This window comes from Petromyzon marinus (genome assembly GCF_048934315.1).
Source record: "Petromyzon marinus isolate PM22_M1 ecotype Great Lakes invasive population chromosome 78 unlocalized genomic scaffold, UKy_Petmar_22M1.pri1.0 chr78_unloc.1, whole genome shotgun sequence".
Taxonomy (NCBI): domain Eukaryota; kingdom Metazoa; phylum Chordata; class Hyperoartia; order Petromyzontiformes; family Petromyzontidae; genus Petromyzon; species Petromyzon marinus.
In genome coordinates, this window is record NW_027422625.1 from 3,399,741 (window position 1) to 3,423,617 (window position 23,877).

General features: G+C 45.1%; 2 protein-coding genes across 4 annotated transcripts; both read left to right on the forward strand.

The window, feature by feature from the left end:
• The first annotated feature begins 1,702 nt into the window (after nt 1–1,702).
• Nucleotides 1,703–8,998, forward strand: LOC142908295 (uncharacterized). 3 transcript variants are annotated; one of them, XM_076058785.1, is made up of 3 exons: nt 1,703–1,930; nt 3,662–3,736; nt 6,472–8,998. In XM_076058785.1, exon 3 carries the CDS (start codon nt 6,500–6,502, stop codon nt 7,325–7,327), a length of 828 nt encoding a protein of 275 aa, XP_075914900.1. In that variant the 5' UTR covers nt 1,703–1,930; nt 3,662–3,736; nt 6,472–6,499; the 3' UTR covers nt 7,328–8,998. The 3 variants fall into 3 exon arrangements, with proteins under 3 accessions (XP_075914900.1, XP_075914902.1, XP_075914901.1); XM_076058787.1 differs by having other exon boundaries at nt 1,703–1,888; XM_076058786.1 differs by lacking the exon at nt 1,703–1,930 and adding an exon at nt 2,011–2,166.
• Nucleotides 8,999–16,006: 7,008 nt separating this feature from the next.
• LOC142908288 (uncharacterized) lies at nt 16,007–23,877 on the forward strand. Its single transcript, XM_076058774.1, has 3 exons — nt 16,007–16,177; nt 18,469–18,539; nt 21,435–23,877. The coding sequence occupies exon 3, from the start codon at nt 21,463–21,465 to the stop codon at nt 22,564–22,566; it is 1,104 nt and encodes a 367-aa protein (XP_075914889.1). The 5' UTR covers nt 16,007–16,177; nt 18,469–18,539; nt 21,435–21,462; the 3' UTR covers nt 22,567–23,877.

Consider the following 23,877-nt stretch of genomic DNA (forward strand, 5'->3'; position numbering starts at 1 on the left):
TACACACACACTGTGTACACACACTTTGTACACACACTGTACACACACACAGTGTACACACAGTGTACACACACACAGTGTACACACACACTGTACACACACAGTGTACACACACTGTGCACACACACTGTGCACACACACACAGTGTACACACACAGTGTACACACACAGTGTACACACAATGTGTACACACACACTGTGCACACACAGTGTACACACACTGTACACATACACTGTACACATACACTGTACACACACACAGTGTACACACACAGTGTGTACGTACACACACACAGTGTGTACACACACACAGTGTACACACACACAGTGTACACACACACAGTGTACACACACAGAGTGTATACACAATAATGTCCACGTTGTTGCTGAGCTCACACACCCAAGGGGTCTCTGTTCAAGGGAGGGAGCAATGGAAAATGAATCTAAATCAACTTAAACTCCAACCACGTTCACAAACACACACAGTGTACACACACAGTGTATACACACACACAGTGTATACACACACACAGTGTACACACACAGTGTACACACACAGTGTACACACACTGTGCACACACACACAGTGTACACACACAGTGTACACACACAGTGCACACACACAGTGTATACACACACACAGTGTGTACACACACACACAGTGTACACACACAGTGTATACACACAGTGTACAAACACACACAGTGTACACACACAGTGTACACACACAGTGTACACACACACAGTGTACACACACAGTGTACACACACAGTGTACACACAGTGTACACACACAGTGTACACACACACTGTACACACACAGTGTACACACACTGTGCACACACACTGTGCACACACACTGTGCACACACACTGTGCACACACACACAGTGTACACACACACTGTGTACACACACTTTGTACACACACTGTACACACACACAGTGTACACACAGTGTACACACACACAGTGTACACACACAGTGTACACACACAGTGTGTACACACACAGTGTGTACACACAGTGTACACACACAGTGTACACACACACAGTGTACACACACACACAGTGTACACACACACTGTACACACACAGTGTACACACACTGTGCACACACACTGTGCACACACACACAGTGTACACACACAGTGTACACACACACTGTGTACACACAATGTGTACACACACTGTGCACACACACAGTGTACACACACTGTACACATACACTGTACACATACACTGTACACACACACAGTGTACACACACAGTGTGTGTACGTACACACACAGTGTGTGTACGTACACACACAGTGTATACACACACACAGTGTACACACACACAGTGTACACACACACAGTGTACACACACAGAGTGTATACACAATAATGTCCACGTTGTTGCTGAGCTCACACACCCAAGGGGTCTCTGTTCAAGGGAGGGAGCAATGGAAAATGAATCTAAATCAACTTAAACTCCAACCACGTTCTGTGACGTCACCACTCAGCATTACCTTATCGGCGTGAAACGCCAGGGGGAGGTGTACCTCGCTAGTGACGTAATGTCACCAAGGTGTTCACCCCACCCCGTCCACCGCGCCCTTGAGCGTGACGTCACTCATGCCTGGGTCGCTTTCGTTATCTGTTCAAGTACAATCCTTATTTGGGCACATGTACTCACGGTGACTGGCGGCTCATTAACATAATGTCTTCGTGAAAGCCGTCGCGAGTTTATTGCGACGAGTTTGACACCCACGCCCCATCCCTCCACTTATAGGCCAGGCTCATTAACATAAATTATTTAATTTACAGAGCCGCTCATTGTGGGTGGGGAGTGTCTTGTTCCCCGCAAGTGACGTCATGTCACCGCCTCCTGCCGCGTGACGTCACGAGGTAACTGGAATCTGCCGCTCCGCGCGTAAACTGAAATCCGAGGTGAGAAATTCTCATCGCGGTTGTGGTGGTTGTTGTTTGTGGTGGTGGTTGTTGTGGTTGTTGTTGTGGTTGTGGTGATTGTTGTGTTTGTGGTGGTTGTTGTGGTGGTTGTGATGGTGGTTGTGGTGGTTGTTGTGTTTGTGGTGGTGTTTGTTGTTGTTTACCGAGGTAGAGCCTCGCTTTCTCTCTCGTAGGGATGTCAATTGAGTAGCAGCGAGCTTGGAAGCGATGTCCAGGTTGGAACTTTACAGCGCGGGGCCTAGCCACGTGGCGTCTTGCCTCCTGCCCTCGCCTGATCGCGTTTGCTTCAATTCTCTCGCTTAGTTGAGCAATCTTTGTAAGAAAGTAACAACCAGGCTATGCGTTACTTGTGTGTTGACCGACTCTCTGTGTTGCATTACATTTCCTAATTGTACTCAGTTTTATTAAGTGTGCTTTCTCTCTCTCTGTGTGTGTGCTCGTTTTATTATTATTTACTGCAGTCACCAAAGTTCCAAATCTCTCATTGACACAAGGCCGTAATTATATATTATAATAATTATAATATATTATAATAATATATATTGCGGGACACAACCCTCCCAATTATCAAATATGCTCAAAATATCCCCCCCCCCCCAATATATTGCTATAGCAATATATATAATATAATATTGCTATAAAAATGTTTTCTAAATAATAATTGCTATGCTATGTTAATAAAAACAACAATTTGCTAAACCTTGGCCACAAAATCTGGACTTGTCTTCATATAACAATGCATAGATTTCTGTTCATATGATTGCGTTGTACTTTATGAATCCCTAATCTCTGCCATTACATACTATGAAAGAAGAAAAGGTGTAAAAAGTAAAAACTGAGCAATGTAATACAATACAATATTAGACATGATTGTATCAAATAATACAAAATCCATCCCATGTGTTAGTGAAATTTGTTAATATTTTACGCAGGAAATTGCAGGAAATAAGTTTTCAAATTTACATTTTTTTCTGGGGGGGGGGTTCCCAGACCCCCTGGAAGATTTGGTCTTCCCCAATGTTGACTCCATGGCTACGGCCTTGCATTGACTTGCTAATTTCTCTATCCCCCTCTCTCTCTATTTAAGGCCTCGACACAGAGGCGTTGTTTGTCTGTGTGCGTGTCTCTCTCTGTGTGTCTCTGTGTTATCTCTGTCTATGTGTCTCCGTGTCTGTGTTTTGTCTCTCTCTCAAATTGAGCAATCTTTGGAAGAACGTTATCAACCAGGTGGGGTGTTGTTGACTGTTACGTTAGCCGACTCTCTGTGTTGTTATTGCATTACGTTTCTAAGTTTAACTAGGTTTAATTTCTCTTTCACTTGTACCTGATGATGATTGCTTGTGTTGCAATCGAAACGTCGTATGCTATTTGCACACAGCGTTGGTGTAGGGTGCTTTTTGTGGAATATTTTGCTGTTTTTCCCTGGATTTTCTGTTTGCAGAGTCACATTGTCACTTCAAGATGTTTTCTTGTTCATGTTTAAGTTTTTTGATTGTTGCAGTTGCACCCGATTCAAGAGCCGAATGGCTCACAGGGCTATACTAAATAAATGAAACTGAAACTATTATTTAATTAATTTATTCATTTCTACTTGACTTTACCGAAAGAACCAAAGAGAATCTTGCTTTAGTTTAAATTTCTCTTCACCTGGCTCGCTACTTTGTAACTTTGTTTTAAATATTCACAGTTTTATTTTTATTTTTTTACCAGGCCACGCCCACGTTGAGCTGGTGAAACCGCTCTTGTTTTCAGAAGCGACCTGCCCACAACAACAATAACAACAAGGTGCGGCTTGTCAACAGCGTGGCGGTGTTCACTCTAGACGTGTGGCGGTGTTCACTCTGGGCGCGTGGCGGTGTTCACTCTAGACGCGTGGCGATGTTCACTCTGGACGTGTGGTGGTGTTAACTCTAGATGCATGGCGGTGTTCACTCTAGACGCGTGGCGGTGTTCACTCTAGACGCGTGGCGGTGTTCAATCTAGACGCGTGGCGGTGTTCACTCTAGACGCGTGGCGGTGTTCACTCTAGACGCGTGGCGGTGTTCACTCTAGACGCGTGGCGGTGTTCACTCTAGACGTGTGGCGGTGTTCACTCTGGATGCATGGCGGTGTTCACTTTGGGCGCGTGGCCGTGTTCACTCTCTACATGTGGAGAGGAAACCCGGGGATCGGGAAGGAAATCCATGCGACCACGGGGAGAGTGAGAGAGACAGGCAGCCTCGGCTGTGTTGATTTATCCTCAATGAATTACTTGGTGGAGTGAGGAACCATTAATACTGAGCAGGTGAAGGTGGCCAGGCATGGGTCTGGACACACCACCACCTGTGAACCATGCCAGTGTGTGACAGTGGTGGAGCCAGTGGGGGTGGGGTGGCACGTTCCTCCCCAACGATCCGATCGAAATCCCTAATTTCGATCGGATCCTTGGGGTTTATTAGTAACTAGCTTCACTACCCGGCTTCGCCCGGGACTTGGATTCTTGTCTTGGATACATTTCATATTCCCTTATATTTCACTGAAAAACCCGGAAATGTTGATGCTCGCACGAAGGAAAAAAGCCGAAACAAATCAAGTAACCTAAATCCGATGTTTTCACTAATGGAAATTTAACCTTAATCCACTTCTACGCAAGGTCGATTTTGGCCACTCGGGAAGGGAATGACGTGGCGAGCTGAAAATAGTCGCGTTCACTTAGAAATTCCAGACAGCATGAGCTGTGAAAATTTCATGACGCCAGAGCACAGCGTTGGAGAGGTTTTGCTGCGTCACACAAACAGGTGTAATGTTCTGCTTTATATTTAAGATAGCCGTTGTACCCGTTCTTCGCACGGATATGTATTGAAACTCCGAGAAGCCAATGGCTTCATCAGCCAGGAGCGAAGCGCCACCTAAAATCTCCCTGCACGCTGTTAACACCTCCTAGAAGTACAGCGCACGAAGAGCCATATGGTAGGGGTAAACATTACAGAGCGCTTAACTCAGGTGTGTTGCGGGTTGACTCCACAAACTTCATGGTCATTCCCCCACCCTCCTCCCCCCCCCCCCAGAATTTAAAAGTCTATTTTTATTCTTTTTACGTTGTGTACAGTATGGAACCTACCGACATGCCAAGTGTCAAGTGTGTAGCATGTTGGGAAGTTTGCTAAACATTTCGAACAGACACACATATCCACACATTTCCATTTAATATATATAGATAAATCAGCATTTTGCGACCCCCACTGCCACCGTGTGGCATATTATTACGTGCCAGGGACTCTATGAGAGGACAACAGTCCGAGTCCATAATTGGCAATAATTAACGGCAAAGCAGTTACAAGCGACTTACAGAATTGTGCGCAGTTGCGTATACAGTACACGACTTCCCTGATGGCAAACACCTTCAGCGAGCGTGATACCTTTCACACGCATTGATTAAAAAGCAAGGGACAAGTCAAATTTTGATTTAAAGCTTTCGTGACTGCAGTAATTCATATTCTTAGTGCTTTCGGTAAAGTCACGTTGAAGGGAAACAATAAAATACTAATATATATAAAACAATAAAAATTCTCACGACGTTTCGACCATAACACAACCGTTTGTGTTATGGTCGAAACGTCGTGAGAATTTTTATTGTTTTATATATATTTTATTATTTTATTGTTTCCCTTCAACGTGACTTTACCGAAAGAGCTAAGAATATAAGGGACAAGTCCTTAGTAACAACTCCTTACGAACAACTCCCTACTTACTAACAACTCCCTACTAACAACTCTTTACGTACTAACAACTCCCTACTTACTAACAACTCCTTACTTACTAACAACTCCTTACTTACTAACAACTCTTTACTTACTAACAACTCCTTACTAACAACTCTCTACTTACTAACAACTCCTCTCATTTTTCATTGCTGGAGGGGTTGCCCCCCCTACCTGAAAATCCTGGCTCCACCTCTGAGTGTGTGACAGTGTCAAGTTTGTATTTGCAGTAAAGTCTATTAACTCTATTAGAGTATGGCGGTTATCGCAAAACAGTAGTTTATTTAGTTTTTCTCCGGAACTCTTTGTAAGAATGGAGTCAGGAAGTTATCACAGCAAACGTGCAGCTGAAGTCGGAACTGTTCATCCCAGCATTCAAGGACATCTGTGCCTGGCTTCACACCTCTAAGTTGCAATTGAACATTAATTTATGCATTTCTGCATAACACAAATAGTATTATTTTCAACACCCTTTGCTATGTCAGCTGAATTTAGCTTTCATAAATGTTCCTTTTGAAGCCAGAAAGCCGAAATTGTGTGCTCGGAGTTTTGGGTTAACATTCATTTTGAAGATACGAGGGCTTCCAGGCACGATTGTGACATTTGCCCACTCATTGTGTGCCATAACAGCCCGTGTGATGAATTTGGGACGCTTTTTCACTACAACATGAATATATGAATAAGTATAGACATGTAAGTCACGTGTGACTGTGTGTATGCATTCCTCTGTGCATCGATACTGACGTGTAGATGGTGTGGATATTTTTTTTCTCTCTGCAGCTGTCGCTTCCTCTGCAGAATTTGTCTCATGGAGCAAAGGCACTCGGCGCGGCTCGGTGCAAAAAGGCAGCAATGCGACCGGCGTGAAAACAACCCGGATCGTACTGGAGATTTGACACGGCCCCAGAGAACTCACACGGGAGAGAAACCCTTCAAGTGCAGTGTGTGTGGGAAGGCGTTTGCACAGTCATCTACTTTTGTAACACACCAGAGAACACACACAGGAGAGAAACCCTTCAAGTGCACTCTGTGCAGGAAGGCGTTTTCAAATTCATCTAATCTTGTAACACACCAGAGAACACACACGGGAGAGAAACCCTTCAAGTGCACTCTGTGCGGGAAGGCGTTTTCAGATTCATCTACTCTTGTAACACACCAGCGAACACATACGGGAGAGAAACCCTTCAAGTGCAGTGTGTGTGGGAAGGCGTTTGCACAGTCACCAAATCTTTATGTACACCAAAGAACACACAAGCATCAGAAGATCCACAAGGAGTGGAGTCTGAAATCATCTTGTGGAAGTCAAAGTGCCGCAATGAGCCCACCCCTCATGAAACAAGAACCGGAAGAAAATCCCAGCCTGGACACTTTTAAAGGTATCGAGGTAAAATATGAAGAGGTGAAGGTGAAATGTGAAGAAGTGATGGTGAAGAGCGAAGAAGTGAAGGTAAAATGTGAAGATGAAGATTCCACTCCAAAATCGGACCTTCACATCGATGGAGGCAACGTGAAGCAGGAGGAGAATTCTGACTGTGAGGCAGAGCGAGGCAACTCCCAGCAGTTTGTGGAAGTGGAGGTGTGGGTGGACTTCCTCCGAGACAATACAAAGTCAAATGGAGACCCGGTAGATGTGTAAGCTGGAGACGATGTCGCTGCAATAGATGCACCTTTGTCACAGGCCTTTAATGACAAGAATGTGAAGTTGAACACTCAATTCCTAGTATCAACCTGCAGGGTAACAGTGGCCAGTCTTTGTGCACCTGTGGGTTGGGTAGATCTCTAACCAGGAGCGAATGCCAATAAGCTCCCAAGCGTTGACTATGTTATCATAATTGCATTTATATGGTGCTTGCTTAATCGCCTCTGGCAATTCGGAGTTTTGCGTCGTATCTCGTCTCAAACACTCGAAGAGCATCCCCAAGTAGCAGCTGCCCCTGTGTGGCACAAGGTGGTGGCCCTGCACCGGCCTGCATGTGGACAAGAGCCTGTCAGTAGGGGGCGATGTTTGATGTGGCATCTCAGTTGTGGAGTTTGTAGGTAATGTTTAGAATTTGATACATTTTGACCCAAACGTGTGCATACAATGGCCTAATCGTTTTGATTGACACAATAGTATCTTGTACATACACTGTTAAGCAGACGGTGTGTATTTTTTTTAAATATCGTAATGTTAATACGATGTAACCTGATACAGTATATTTCAGTGCAGTTATAAAATTTAGTTAAAATGACTCAATAATTTAGAATGAATACTTGTCCGATTGTGTGCGTACATGTAACATTTTGTCTATAAGGGACAAACATTGAATAAGTGATGTTAGGACAAAGTGTGTGTTTTGGAAGTAACCTGTACAGATAACTCAGGTGAGACTCATTGTTCTTGTGATACAGGTCAAAGGGTGTTTTTGTGTTTTCAGGAAGCATCTCTCTCCGGATCAACTCATTGTCTTTGAAATAGGGAGCACACTCGGATCATTAATCAGTTACAAGGCATACCACTCAAAAGTTACACGTAGAGGAGATTCATTCTCGACAACACGAATTATAATTTTGTATTACGTGTTGACGTAGATTTTTTTCTAACTAGGACAAGAAATGGTCCTTGCTGATTAACGTCTGGATGTCCGTAACGGTTGAAGCAAGCCCGGCTGCTGTTGAGACGCTGTGCACCAATAAGGGTCCACATGTGGCTTGCACTGAATCAATGATGCACTCCCAGAAGGCTGTGCTAGTTATAGGTTGTGTAAAACATTCCTTTGTTTCGTGGAGAGATCGATAAATGAAAGATGTCGTGTCTGCTGATCTGCTTCATAGCAAGGAGGTAATTTTAAGAGACTACATTTGAAATTCATTTTTGGTACAGATTTGTAATCGGTTACAAGGCAGAGCACATCTAGTAGATACATTCTCCACAACAACACTCTAACCCCCAACCCTTAACCCTAACCCATAAACCCTAACCATAACCCCTAACCCCTAACCCTAACATTGACCCTAATCCTCCCCTAATCCTACCCTAACTCCTAACCATAAGCCCTAACACTAACCCCTAACATTAACCCTAACCCCTAACCCCTAACCTTCACCCAAACCCTAACACAATTTTGTCCAAAAACGGCATAGGTTAGTATACCAATTTGCTTTTTGGCCAAAAAAGGTATGCCGATTTTTTTCCTGTGAGTTGAAAATTTTATTGTGAAATTGTAAATGTGTGTAATATGTAGCCTACTACAGCAAACACAATGTATGAATGCACTTTTTATTGAAAAATAAAGCTATGGAAACTTGGCTCATTTTGGCCATGAACTGCAGAGGTTTTATTTTTTTTACTTTAAAATTTCATGGTAAAATTTCCAACTTTTTAACGAAATAAATACTCAGGCGGAACACACCAGAGGATTGCACTTTTGTTGAAAAATAAAGCTGTAGAAATTTGCCCAATATTGACCAAAAACGGCATAAGTTAGTAATCCGATTTGCTTTTTTTTTACATGAAATGTTCATGGTGAGATGTCACACTTTTAATGTAATATAGAGCATAGTAATGCTAAACAAATGGGAGGAATTCACTTTTTATTGGTAAATGTAGCTATGAAAATTTGGATAATTTTGGCTAAAAACTGCATAGGTGCCTTAACCCTAACTACCCCAACCCTCAGCCCTAAACCTAAACCCTAACCCCTAAACCTTAACCTTAACCCCTAAACCTAAACCCTAACCCCTAAACCTAAACTCTAACCCCTAAACCTAAACTCTAACCCCTAAACCGAAACCCTAACCCCTAACCTTAACCCTTAACCTAAACCCCTAACCATAAAGCCTAACCCGCACCCTAACCATAACGCTAACACATAACCCAAACCCGTAACCCTAACCCATATGCCTTTAAACGTGTCTCAGCGAGGTGAGTTGAATTGTTTATGGCGCTAATTGTCGAGTAGAGTCGAAAGGCAAACGCCACTTGCTTGTGTGACTTGGGCAACCGGGGCGGCATTTTGCATTGAAGTCGATGAAGGATTTGATTGTTGCCGATATGAAGGGCGCAGTCAAACGCACTGCATTCCCAAGCAATTTCAGCAGCGATATTCACCAAATATTCAACGGGGTAAACGTATGGGACATGCTTGGCATGTCAACGCAGTAGTTTGTTACGTGAAAATCCGTGAAGGAATAAAGAATTGCAGAGCAAATCGGCCGCAGAGTTTCCTTTTTATTACCGGCGCTTGACGTGTAACGTGTGCCCTCTGGTGGATAGGTGCAGTACCACAGGTCAAGATTTAGTACCACGAGCATTCAATTCGTGGTTACGTCTGCCCTCTGGTGGACAGGTGCAGTACCACAGGTCAAGATTTAGTACCACAAGCATTCAATTCGTGGTTACGTCTGCCCTCTGGTGGACAGGTGCTAAATTCTCCTGTTTGATTTGTACTAGGTGCCTCTGTGAATGTGTATGCTCTGACTTTAACATAGCCAGTTCTGTGACCAGTCACAAGCTAATCACACAGCCGTTTCAATGCTAAATTCTATGGTAATTCCTTTGTCAAGGCGCTCTGTTTCTTCTCACACAGCTTAAAGGTCGCGATCTGAGCGTGGCTTTTTTCGCTCGAGCGCTGTCCTCCAGACAGCCTTCACCTGATGAAGGGCGCTTGTGTTTGTGGCCGAAACGTCGTGAGAATTTCATTGTATTATTTTATTGTATCAATGTATTATTTTATTCCCATTCTAAGTGGTGACTTTACCGAAAGAACCAAAGAAGAAAAAGTGCAGTACCACCAGCATTCAATTCGTGGTTAAGTCTGCCATCTGGTGGACAACGTGCAGTACCACAAGCATTCAATTCGTGGTTAAGTCTGCCCTCTGGTGGACCGGTGCAGTACCACAGGTCAAGATTTAGTACCACAAGCATTCAATTCGAGGTTAAGTCTCCCCTCTAGTGGACAGGTGCAGTGCCACAGGTCAAGATTTAGTACCACGAGCATTCAATTCGTGGCTAAGTCTGCCATCTGGTGGACAAAGTGCAGTACCACAGGCATTCAATTCGTGGTTAAGTCTGCCCTCTGGTGGACAAAGTGCAGTACAGGCCAGCACAGTACGACAGCAGTTGCCCCTGCCAGACGTCACCCGCGCATCCCCCCCTAGTTGTGAGTCGCTGGTGCTGCGGCGTCCTGGCGTTAGTCCCAAGCGCGGTTGGCTGCGAGGGAGCCGTGAAGACGCCGCTCAGTGCCGCTGCTGCTGAAAATTTGGCTTCTTTTGGCTTAAAACCGGCGTAGGTAAAACAAAAATTTGATTTGGAGCTGTCGTGACTACAGGAAATACTTTTAGTTTTTTTAGGTAAAGTTATGAAGAAATAAAATAATTAAAATAATCGTCATCGGGTGGGACAAGCACAGCGAGAGATCTGCCGTGGCACGAGGCTATAGAGGCCTCGGCAGTAGGGGGGGAGGAAGAAGAGGGGTGGGGAGCAGAGCAGAACGTGGACCCCGCAGCAGCAGCGACACTACCCCAGCGCCCCCCTGTGGACACCACGCGGTACTACCCCAGCGCCCCCTTGTGGCCACCACGCGGTACTACCCCAGCGCACCCCTGTGGCCACCACGCGGTACTACCCCATCGCCCCCCTGTGGCCACGACCCGGTACTACCCCAGCGCCCCCCTGTGGCCACTACGCGGTACTACCCCAGCGCACCCCTGTGGCCACCACGCGGTACTACCCCAGCGCCCCCCTGTGGCCACCACGCGGTACTACCCCATCGCCCCCTGTGGCCACCACGCGGTACTACCCCAGCGCCCCCCTGTGGCCACCACGCGGTACTACCCCAGCGCCCCCCTGTGGCCACCACGCAGTACTACCCCAGCGCCGCGTGAATCAGAATATTTACACTGCATGAGAAATCTAATGAGCTACGATGCTCTTTTTTCACAGGGGCTCTGTGTGGTGAGTCTGTGGGTCTCTGTGTGTTGAGTCTGTGGGTCTCTGTGTGCTGAGTCTGTGGGTCTCTGTGTGGTGAGTCTGTGGGTCTCTCTGTGGTGAGTCTGTGGGTCTCTGTGTGGTGAGTCTGTGGGTCTCTGTGTGGTGAGTCTGTGGGTCTCTGTGTGCTGAGTCTGTGGGTCTCTCTGTGGTGAGTCTGTGGGTCTCTCTGTGGTGAGTCTGTGGGTCTCTGTGTGGTGAGTCTGTGGGTCTCTGTGTGGTGAGTCTGTGGGTCTCTGTGTGCTGAGTCTGTGGGTCTCTGTGTGGTGAGTCTGTGGGTCTCTGTGTGGTGAGTCTATGGGTCTCTGTGTGGTGAGTCTGTGGGTCTCTCTGTGGTGAGGCTGTGGGTCTCTGTGTGGTGAGTCTGTGGGTCTCTGTGTGGTGAGTCTGTGGGTCTCTGTGTGCTGAGTCTGTGGGTTTCTGTGTGGTGAGTCTGTGGGTCTCTGTGTGGTGAGTCTATGGGTCTCTGTGTGGTGAGTCTGTGGGTCTCTCTGTGGTGAGGCTGTGGGTCTCTGTGTGGTGAGTCTGTGGGTCTCTGTGTGCTGAGTCTGTGGGTCTCTCTGTGGTGAGTCTGTGGGTCTCTCTGTGGTGAGTCTGTGGGTCTCCGTGTGGTGAGTCTGTGGGTCTCTGTGTGGTGAGTCTGTGGGTCTCTGTGTGCTGAGTCTGTGGGTCTCTGTGTGGTGAGTCTGTGGGTCTCTGTGTGGTGAGTCTATGGGTCTCTGTGTGGTGAGTCTGTGGGTCTCTCTGTGGTGAGGCTGTGGGTCTCTGTGTGGTGAGTCTGTGGGTCTCTGTGTGGTGAGTCTGTGGGTCTCTGTGTAGTGAGTCTGTGGGTCTCTGTGTGGTGAGTCTGTGGGTCTCTGTGTGGTGAGTCTGTGGGTCTCTCTGTGGTGAGTCTGTGGATCTCTCTGTGGTGAGTCTGTGGGTCTCTGTGTGGTGAGTCTATGGGTCTCTGTGTAATGAGTCTACGGCTTTCTGAGTGCGATTCAGGTAACTTGTAGAATTCAAAGTTCAAGTGTTTTACGACTCTCAGCTACCCCCCTCCATACTCTCTGTTCACTCTCCCGCTCACCCTCACACTCCCGCTCACACTCCCGCTCAGGAAAGCAAAGGGATGGTGGGAATCTGGTTTCAGATAAGCATCCGTATGGGTAGCTTTCCTGTAGACAGAGTGGCTCATTGAACCATCAGGTCTCTTTTTAATTAGGACATCCAAAAAAGGTAGCTTGCCATCTTTTTCGACTTCCATGGTAAATCGGATACCCTACATTGCGGGGATCACGAAAAAAAAGATCTCCAAAATCTTGAATAAACACAAGATCCAGGTCCGTTTCAACACATTACATAAAATCCGTGATCTGGTTCCGTCTGTAAAAGATGTGATTCCGGACATACAATACCCGGTGTCTACAAACTAAGTTGCCTCTGTGGTAGTAGTTACATTGGAGAAACCAAACGCCATGTCTCGGACCGCATTCGTGAACACAAAGCAGACCTTAAACACGGTAGGACCAACACCTCGGCTGTAGCAGATCATTGTTCTAATTCAGTAGGCTCACATGCCATTGACTTTTCCAAGACAGAGGTTCTTTGTAAGCCATCTGGCTTCCATGAGAGATTCGTTCATGAGGCTATCCACATATACAAGCACAGAGACAATTTCAACCGAGAAGATGGATTCTATCTTAGCAATCATTGGAAAGATTTGATAAACCATTTCAGTTCTTAATTGATTGTTCACGCTTACAGTGGCTTTCAGACAGCATACATTATAAAAAATTTCGTCTCCCCCCTCCTCTTTTCAAAATATAGATGGACTAGTCCTGGGTAAACTGCCAATCGCTGCGCGTGACGCCAACGTTTTTTATAAATAAATAAATGCGCCGTTTAAAAATAAATTTATGCAAACCAACACACCTGAAGATGACCGTTTGAGTTATGGTCGAAACGTCGTGAGAATTTTTTATTGTTTTATATATATTTTATTATTTTGTTGTTTCTCTTCAACGTGACTTTACCGAAAAAACTAAGAATATGCAATGACCTGTGCGTTGTGAATGACACAACGCTGTTTTACAGCTGCCGTGAAGCAGACTGCGCATATTGTGGTGAATGTTACTGGGGTAGCCAGATGTGTCTGTCGGATTTGAACCTTGAACCTCTGCCATAAATAGAGAATGTGCTACCATATTCTTGGTTCTTTCAGTAAAGTTACGCAAATAGAAAACAAAAAAGAAAAACATTTTTTGGGAAATAATAAATTGATGAAAAGATGCCATTGGTCAACTGACTGAGATGACTGCGTCCCCCCACAGTGTGTACACGTACACAGTGTACACACACACAGTGTACACACACACAGTGTACACACACAGTACACACACAGTGTACACACACACAGTGTACACACACAGTGTACACACACAGTGTGTGTACACACTGTGTGTGTACACACACTGTGTGTGTGTACACACACAGTGTGTACACACACAGTGTACACACACACTGTGTGTGTACACACACTGTGTGTGTGTACACACACAGTGTGTACACACACACAGTGTACACACACACAGTGTACACACACAGTACACACACAGTGTACACACACACTGTGTATACACACACAGTACATACACACACAGTGTACACACACACAGTGTACACACACAGTGTACACACACAGTGTACACACACACAGTACACACACACACAGTGTACACACACACAGTGTACACACACAGTGTACACACACACAGTGTACACACACACAGTGTGTACACACACACAGTGTACACACACAGTGTACACACACAGTACACACACACAGTGTACACACACAGTACACACACACAGTGTACACACACAGTGTACACACACACAGTGTGTACACACACAGTGTACACACACACAGTGTGTACACACACACAGTGTACACACACAGTGTACACACACAGTACACACACACAGTGTACACACACAGTGTACACACACACACAGTGTACACACACAGTGTACACACACAGTGTACACACACAGTGTACACACACACAGTGTACACACACACACAGTACACACACACAGTGTACACACACAGTGTACACACACACACAGTATACACACACAGTACACACACACACAGTGTACACACACAGTGTACACACACACACTGTGTACACACACACAGTGTACACACACACAGTGTGTACACACACACAGTGTACACACACAGTGTACACACACAGTGTACACACACACACAGTGTACACACACACACAGTGTACACAGACAGTGTGCACACACAGTGTACACACACACAGTGTACACACACACAGTGTACACACACACAGTGTACACACACACACAGTGTACACACACACAGTGTACACACACACACACTGTACACACACACACAGTGTACACAGACAGTGTGCACACACAGTGTACACACACACAGTGTACACACACACAGTGTACACACACAGTGTACACACACACACAGTGTACACACACACAGTGTACACACACACACACTGTACACACACACACAGTGTACACACACAGTGTACACACACAGTACACACACACAGTGTACACACACAGTGTACACACACACACAGTGTACACACACACAGTGTACACAGACAGTGTGCACACACAGTGTACACACACAGTGTACACACACACAGTGTACACACACACAGCGTACACACACAGTGTACACACACACACAGTGTACACACACACAGTGTACACACACACACAGTGAACACACACAGTGTACACACACACACAGTGTACACACACACAGTGTACACACACAATGTACACACACACAGTGTACACACACACACACAGTGTACACACACACACAGTGTACACACACACAGTGTACACACACACACAGTGTATACACACAGTGTACACACACACACAGTGTACACACACACACAGTGTACACACACACAGTGTACGCACAGTGTACACACACACAGTGTACACAGTGTACACACACAGCGTACACACACACAGTGTACACACACACACAGTGTACACACACACACAGTGTACACACACACACTGTGTGTGTACACAATAATGCCCACGTTGTTGTTGCTGAGCTCACACACCCAAGGGGTCTCTGATCAAGGGAGGGAGCAATGGAAAATGAATCCTGCTCTGTGACGTCACCGTCACCACTCAGCATTACCTCATCGGCGTGAAACGCCAGGGTGAGGTGTACCTCGCTAGTGACGTCATGTCACCAAGGTGTTCACCCCACCCCGTCCACCGTGCCCTTGAGCATGACGTCACCTCTGCCTGAGTCACTTCCGTTGTCTGTTCAAGTACAATCCTTATTTGGGCAAAGCTACTCCAACGTAATTTATTTAAATTAAGACCCGCTCGTTGCGAGAGGGGAGTGTCTTGTTCCCCGCAAGTGACGTCATGTCACCTCCTGCTGCCACGTGACGTCACGAAGTAACAGGAATCTGCCGCTCCGCGCGTGAACTGAAATCCGAGGTGAGAAATTCTCATCACGGTTGTGGTGGTTGTTGTGTTTGTGGTGGTGTTTGTTGTGTTTGTGGTGGTGTTTGTTGTTTACCGAGGTAGAGCCTCGCTCTCTCTCGTAGGGATGTCAATTGAGTAGCAGCGAGCTTGGAAGCGATGTCCAGGTTGGAACTTTACAGTGCGGGGCCTTGCCACGTGGCGTCTTGCCTCCTGCCCTCGCCTGATCGCGTTTGCTTCAATTCTCTTGCTTATTTGAGCAATCTTCGTAAGAAAGTAATCAACCAGGCTATGCGTTACTTGTGTGTTGACCGACTCTCTGTGTTGCATTGCATTAGATTTCGTAATTGTACTCAGTTTCGATTTAAAGTTTTCGTGACTGCAATGATTCATCTTTGGTTCTTTCCGTAAAGTCACGTAGAATGAGAATAAAATAATAAATTGATAAAATAAAATAACACAATAATATTCTCACGACGTTTCGGCCACAACACAAGCGGCCTTCATCAGGTGAAGGGACGAGACTGTCTGGTAGGACAGCGCTGGAGTGAAAGAGCCACGTTCAGATCACGACCTTTAAGCTGTGTGAGAGGAAACAAAGCGCCTTGACAAAGGAATTAGCATAGAATTTAGCATTGAAATGGCTGAGTGATTAGCTTGTGACTGCGGATGTGTATGCTTTAACATAGCTATTTCTGTGACCAGTCACAAGCTAATCACTCAGCCATTTCAATGCTAAATTCTATGCTAATTCCTTTGTCAAGGTGCTTTGTTTCCTCTCATACAGCTTAAAGGTCGTGATCTGAACGTGGCTCTTTCACTCCAGCACTGTCCTACCAGACAGTCTCGTCCCTTCACCTGATGAAGGCCGCTTGTGTTGTGGCCGAAACGTCGTGAAAATATTATTGTGTTATTTTATTTTTTCAATTTATTATTTTCTCATTCTACGTGACTTTACCGAAAGAACCAAAGAAGATGTACTCAGTTTGTTTGATTAAGTGTGCTTTCTCTCTCTCTCTGTGTGTGTGTCCTCGTGTTATTATTATTTACTGCAGTTACCAAAGCTCCAAATCTCTCATTGACACAAGGCCATAATTATAATATATTTTAATAATTATATATATTGGGGGACACAACCCTCCCATTGATCAAATATGCTCAAAATGTCCCCCCCCCCAATATATTGCTATAGCAATATACAATATATAATATTGCTATAAAAATGTTTTCTAAATAATAATTGCTATGCTATGTTAATAAAAACAACAATTTGCTAAACCTTGGCCACAAAATCTGGACTTGTCTTCATATAACAATGCATAGATTTCTGTTTATATGATTGCGTTGTACTTTATGAATCCCTAATCTCTGCCATTACATACTATGAAAGAAGAAAAGGTGTAAAAAGTAAAAACAGAGCAATGTAATACAATACACTCGTGGACATTATTGTATCAAATAAAATAAATTCCATCCCATGTGTTGGTGAATTTTAAAAATATTTTATGCAGGAAATGGCAGGAAATAAGTTTTCAAATTAAAATTTTTTTCTGGGGGGGGGTTCCCAGACCCCCTGGAAGATTTGGTCCCCCCCAATGTTGACTCCATGGCTACGGCCTTGCATTGACTTGCTCATTTCTCTACCCCCCCCTCTCTCTCTATTTAAGGCTTCGACACAGAGGCGTTGTATCTCTGTGTGCCTATGTGTGTGTCTCTCTCTGTGTGTCTCTCTCTGTGTGTCTCTGTGTTATCTCTCTCTGTCTATGTGTCTCCGTGTCTGTGTTTTGTCTCTCTCTCAAATTGAGCAATCTTTGGAAGAACGTTATCAACCAGCTGGGGTGTTGTTGACTGCTACGTTAGCCGACTCTCTGTGTTGTATTGCATTACGTTTCTAAGTTTTACTAGGTTCTCTCTTTTTCACTTGTACCTGATGATGATTGCTTGTGTTGCAATCAAAACGTCGCATGCTATTTGCACACAGCGATGGTGTACGGTGCTTATTGTGGAATATTTTGCTGTTTTCCCCTGGATTTTCTGTTTGCACAGTCACAGTCACTTCAAGATGTTTTCTTGTTCATGTTTTTGTTTGTTGCGGTTGCACCCGATTCAAGAGCCGAATGGCTCACAGGGCTATACCAAATAAATGAAACTGAAACTATTATTTCACTTCTTTATTTTTTCTACGTGACTTTACCGAAAGAACCGAAGAGTATCTTGCTTAAGTTTTAATTTCTCTTCACCTGCCTCGCTACTCTGTAACTTTGTTTTGTTTTAAATATTCACAGTTTTTTTTATTTTTTTACCAGGCCACGCCCACGTTGAGCTGCTGTACCGCTCTTGTTTTCAGAAGCGACCTGCCCACAACAACAATAACAAGGTGGGGCTTGTCAACAGCGTGGCGGTGTTCACTCTAGACGCGTGGCGGTGTTCACTCTAGACGTGTGGCGGTGTTCACTCTAGACGTGTGGCGGTGTTCACTCTAGACGCGTGGCGGTGTTCACTCTAGACGCGTGGCGGTGTTCACTCTAGACGCGTGGCGGTGTTCACTCTAGACGTGTGGCGGTGTTCACTCTAGACGTGTGGCGGTGTTCACTCTAGACGCGTGGCGGTGTTCACTCTAGACGCGTGGCGGTGTTCACTCTAGACGCGTGGCGGTGTTCACTCTAGACGCGTGGCGGTGTTCACTCTAGACACGTGGTGGTGTTCACTCTAGACGCGTGGTGGTGTTCACTCTAGACGCCTGGTGGTGTTCACTCTGGGCGCAAGGCGGTGTTCACTCTAGACGTGTGGCGGTGTTCACTCTAGACGCGTGGTGGTGTTCACTCTAGACGTGTGGCGGTGTTCACTCTGGATGCATGGCGGTGTTCACTTTGGGCGCGTGGCCGTGTTCACTCTCTACATGTGGAGAGGAAACCCGGGGATCGGGAAGGAAATCCATGCGACCACGGGGAGAGTGAGAGAGACAGGCAGCCTCGGCTGTGTTGATTTATCCTCAATGAATTACTTGGTGGAGTGAGGAACCATTAATACTGAGCAGGTGAAGGTGGCCAGGCGTGGGTCTGGACACACCACCACCTGTGAATCATGCCAGTGTGTGACAGTGGTGGAGCCAGTGGGGGTGGGGTGGCACGTTCCTCCCCAACGATCCGATCGAAATCCCTAATTTCGATCGGATCCTTGGGGTTTATTAGTAACTAGCTTCACTACCCGGCTTCGCCCGGGACTTGGATTCTTGTCTTGGATACATTTCATATTCCTTTATATTTCACTGAAAAACCCGGAAATGTTGATGCTCGCACGAAGGAAAAAAGCCGAAACAAATCAAGTAACCTAAATCGGATGTTTTCACTAATGGAAATTTAACCTTAATCCACTTCTACGCAAGGTCGATTTTGGCCACTCGGGAAGGGAATGACGTGGCCAGCTGAAAATAGTCGCGTTCACTTAGAAATTCCAGACAGCATGAGCTGTGAAAATTTCATGACGCCAGAGCACAGCGTTGGAGAGGTTTTGCTGCGTCACACAAACAGGTGTAATGTTCTGCTTTATATTTAAGATAGCCGTTGTACCTGTTCTTCGCACGGATATGTATTGAAACTCCGAGAAGCCAATGGCTTCATCAGCCAGGAGCGAAGTGCCACCTAAAATCTCCCTGCACGCTGTTAACACCTCCTAGAAGTACAGCGCACGAAGAGCCATATGGTAGGGGTAAACATTACAGAGCGCTTAACTCAGGTGTGTTGCGGGTTGACTCCACAAACGTCATGGTCATTCCCCCACCCTCCTCCCCCCCCCAGAATTTAAAAGTCTATTTTTATTCTTTTTACGTTGTGTACAATATGGAACCTACCGACATGCCAAGTCTCAAGTGTGTAGCATGTTGGGAAGTATGCTAAACATTTCGACCAGACACACATATCCACACATTTTCCTTTTTATATATATAGATAAATCAGCATTTTGCGACCCCCACTGCCACCGTGTGGCATATTATTACGTGCCAGGGACTCTATGAGAGGACAACAGTGCGAGTCCATAATTGGCAATAATTAACGGCAAAGCAGTTACAAGCGACTCACAGAATTGTGCGCAGTTGCGTATACAGTACACGACTTCCCTGATGGCAAACACCTTCAGCGAGCGTGATGCCTTTCACACGCGTTGATTAAAAAGCAAGGGACAAGTCAAATTTTGATTTAAAGCTTTCGTGACTGCAGTAATTCATATTCTTAGTGCTTTCGGTAAAGTCACGTTGAAGGGAAACAATAAAATACTAATATATATAAAACAATAAAAATTATCACGACGTTTCGACCATAACACAACCGTTTGTGTTATGGTCGAAACGTCGTGAGAATTTTTATTGTTTTATATATATTTTATTATTTTATTGTTTCCCTTCAACGTGACTTTACCGAAAGAGCTAAGAATATAAGGGACAAGTCCTTAGTAACAACTCTTTACGAACAACTCCCTACTTACTAACAACTCCCTACTAACAACTCTTTACGTACTAACAACTCCCTACTTACTAACAACTCCTTACTTACTAACAACTCCTTACTTACTAACAACTCTTTACTTACTAACAACTCCTTACTAACAACTCTCTACTTACTAACAACTCCTCTCATTTTTCATTGCTGGAGGGGTTGCCCCCCCTACCTGAAAATCCTGGCTCCACCTCTGAGTGTGTGACAGTGTCAAGTTTGTATTTGCAGTAAAGTCTATTAACTCTATTAGAGTATGGCGGTTATCGCAAAACAGTAGTTTATTTAGTTTTTCTCCGGAACTCTTTGTAAGAATGGAGTCAGGAAGTTATCACATCAAACGTGCAGCTGAAGTCGGAACTGTTCATCCCAGCATTCAAGGACATCTGTGCCTGGCTTCACACCTCTAAGTTGCAATTGAACATTAATTTATGCATTTCTGCATAACACAAATAGTATTATTTTCAACACCCTTTGCTATGTCAGCTGAATTTAGCTTTCATAAATGTTCCTTTTGAAGCCAGAAAGCCGAAATTGTGTGCTCGGAGTTTTGGGTTAACATTCATTTTGAAGATACGAGGGCTTCCAGGCACGATTGTGACATTTGCCCACTCATTGTGTGCCATAACAGCCCGTGTGATGAATTTGGGACGCTTTTTCACTACAACATGAATATATGAATAAGTATAGACATGTAAGTCACGTGTGACTGTGTGTATGCATTCCTCTGTGCATCGATACTGACGTGTAGATGGTGTGGATATTTTTTTTTCTCTCTGCAGCTGTCGCTTCCTCTGCAGAATTTGTCTCATGGAGCAAAGGCACTCGGCGCGGCTCGGTGCAAAAAGGCAGAAATGCGTCCGGCGTGAAAACAACCCGGATCGTACTGGAGATTTGACACGGCACCAGATAACTCGCACAGGAGATGAACCCTTCAAGTGCAGTGTGTGTGGGAAGGCGTTTACACAGTCATCAAGTCTTGTAGCACACCAGAGAACACACACGGGAGAGAAACCCTTCAAGTGTAGTGTGTGTGGGAAGGCGTTTGCACAGTCATCTACTCTTAAAAAACACCAGAGAACACACACGGGAGAAAAACCCTTCAAGTGTAGTGTGTGTGGGAAGGGGTTTGCGCAGTCATCTACTCTTGTAACACACCAGAGAACTCACACGGGAGAGAAACCCTTCAAGTGCAGTGTGTGTGGGAAGGCGTTTACAGATTCATCTGCTCTTGTAGCACACAAGAGAACACACACGGGAGAGAAACCCTTCAAGTGCAGTGTGTGTGGGAAGGCGTTTACAGATTCATCTGCTCTTGTAGCACACAAGAGAACACACACGGGAGAGAAACCCTTCACGTGCAGTGTGTGTGGGAAGGCGTTTGCACAGTCATGTACTCTTGTAGAACACCAGAGAACACACACGGGAGAAAAACCCTTCAAGTGCAGTGTGTGTGGGAAGGCATTTGCACATTCATCAAATCTTCATGTACACCAGAGATCTCAAAAGCATCAGAAGATCCACAAGGAGTGGGGTCTGAAATCAGCTTGTGAAAGTCAAAGTGCCGCAATGAGCCCATCCCTCATGAAACAAGAACCGGAAGAAAATCCCAGCCTGGACACTTTTAAAGGTATCGAGGTAAAATATGAAGAGGTGAAGGTGAAATGTGAAGAAGTGATGATGAAGAGCGAAGTAGTGAAGGTGAAATGTGAAGAAGTGATGGTGAAGAGCGAAGAAGTGAAGGTGAAATGTGAAGAAGTGATGGTGAAGAGCGAAGAAGTGAAGGTCAAATGTGAAGAAGTGATGGTGAAGAGCGAAGAAGTGAAGGTCAAATGTGAAGATGAAGATTCAACTCCAAAATCGGACCTTCACATCGATGGAGGCAACGTGAAGCAGGAGGATAATTCTGACTGAGGCAGAGCGAGGCAACTCCCAGCAGTTCGTGGAAGTGGAAGTGTGGGTGGACTTCCTCCGAGACAATACAAAGTCAAATGGAGACCCGGTAGATGTGTAAGCTTGAGACGATGTCGCTCCAATAGATGCACCTTTGTCACAGGCCTTTAATGACAAGAATGTGAAGTTCAACACTCAATTCCTAGGATCAACCTGCAGCGTAACAGTGGCCAGTCTTTGTGGACCTGTGGGTTGGGTAGATCTCTAACCAGGAGCGAATGCCAATAAGCTCCCAAGCGTTGACTATGTTATCATAATTGCATTTATATGGTGCTTGCTTTATCGCCTCTGGCAATTCGGAGTTTTGCGTCGTATCTCGTCTCAAACACTCGAAGAGCATCCCCAAGTAGCAGCTGCCCCTGTGTGGCACAAGGTGGTGGCCCTGTACCGGCCTGCATGTGGACAAGAGCCTGTCAGTAGGGGGTGATTGTTGATGTGGCATCTCAGTTGTGGAGTTTGTAGGTAATGTTTAGAATTTGGTACATTTTGACCCAGATGCCAGCAGGCAATGGTCTACTCGTTTTGAATGACACAATAGAATGTTGTATATACATTGTTAAGCATACGGTGTGTATGTTTTAAAATAGCTTCTTGTTAGTACGATGTAACCTGATGCAGTATATTTCAGTGCAGTATTTCAATTTTGTTAATATTCCTGTCAATAATTTAGAATTAATACTTGTCTGATTGTGTGCGTACATGTAACATTTTGCCTATGAGGGTCAAACATTGAATAAGTGATGCTTGGACAAAGTGTGTGTTTTGGAAGTAACCTGTACAGATAACTCGGGTGAGACTCATTGTTCTTGTGATACAGGTCAAAGGGTATTTTTGTGTTTTCAGGAAGCATCTCCCTCTGGAGCAACTCATTGTTTTTTTAAATAGGCAGCACACTCGGATCATTTATCAGTTACAAGGCATACCACTCAAAAGTTACACATAGAGGAGATACATTCTCTACAACACGAATTATAATTTTGTATTACGTGTTGACGTAGGTTTTGTCGAATTAGCACGAGAAATGGTCCTTGCTGATTAACGTCTGGATGTTCACAACCGAGGGTTGGAGCAAGCCTGACCGCCTGCGGCGCCCCTCACAACCATTTACGGCCTTGGGCCAGGAAAGTCACGAAAAGAATTGCACACGAACGACGCCTCCACGCAAGCTCCCGATGCTCCGTTTTGAAGTTTGAAAATGAAACAACTTTGTACTGTATTATTTTTTTGAATTAGATAATTGTATTTCTTCATTAAAAGCTTATTCATTGAAAA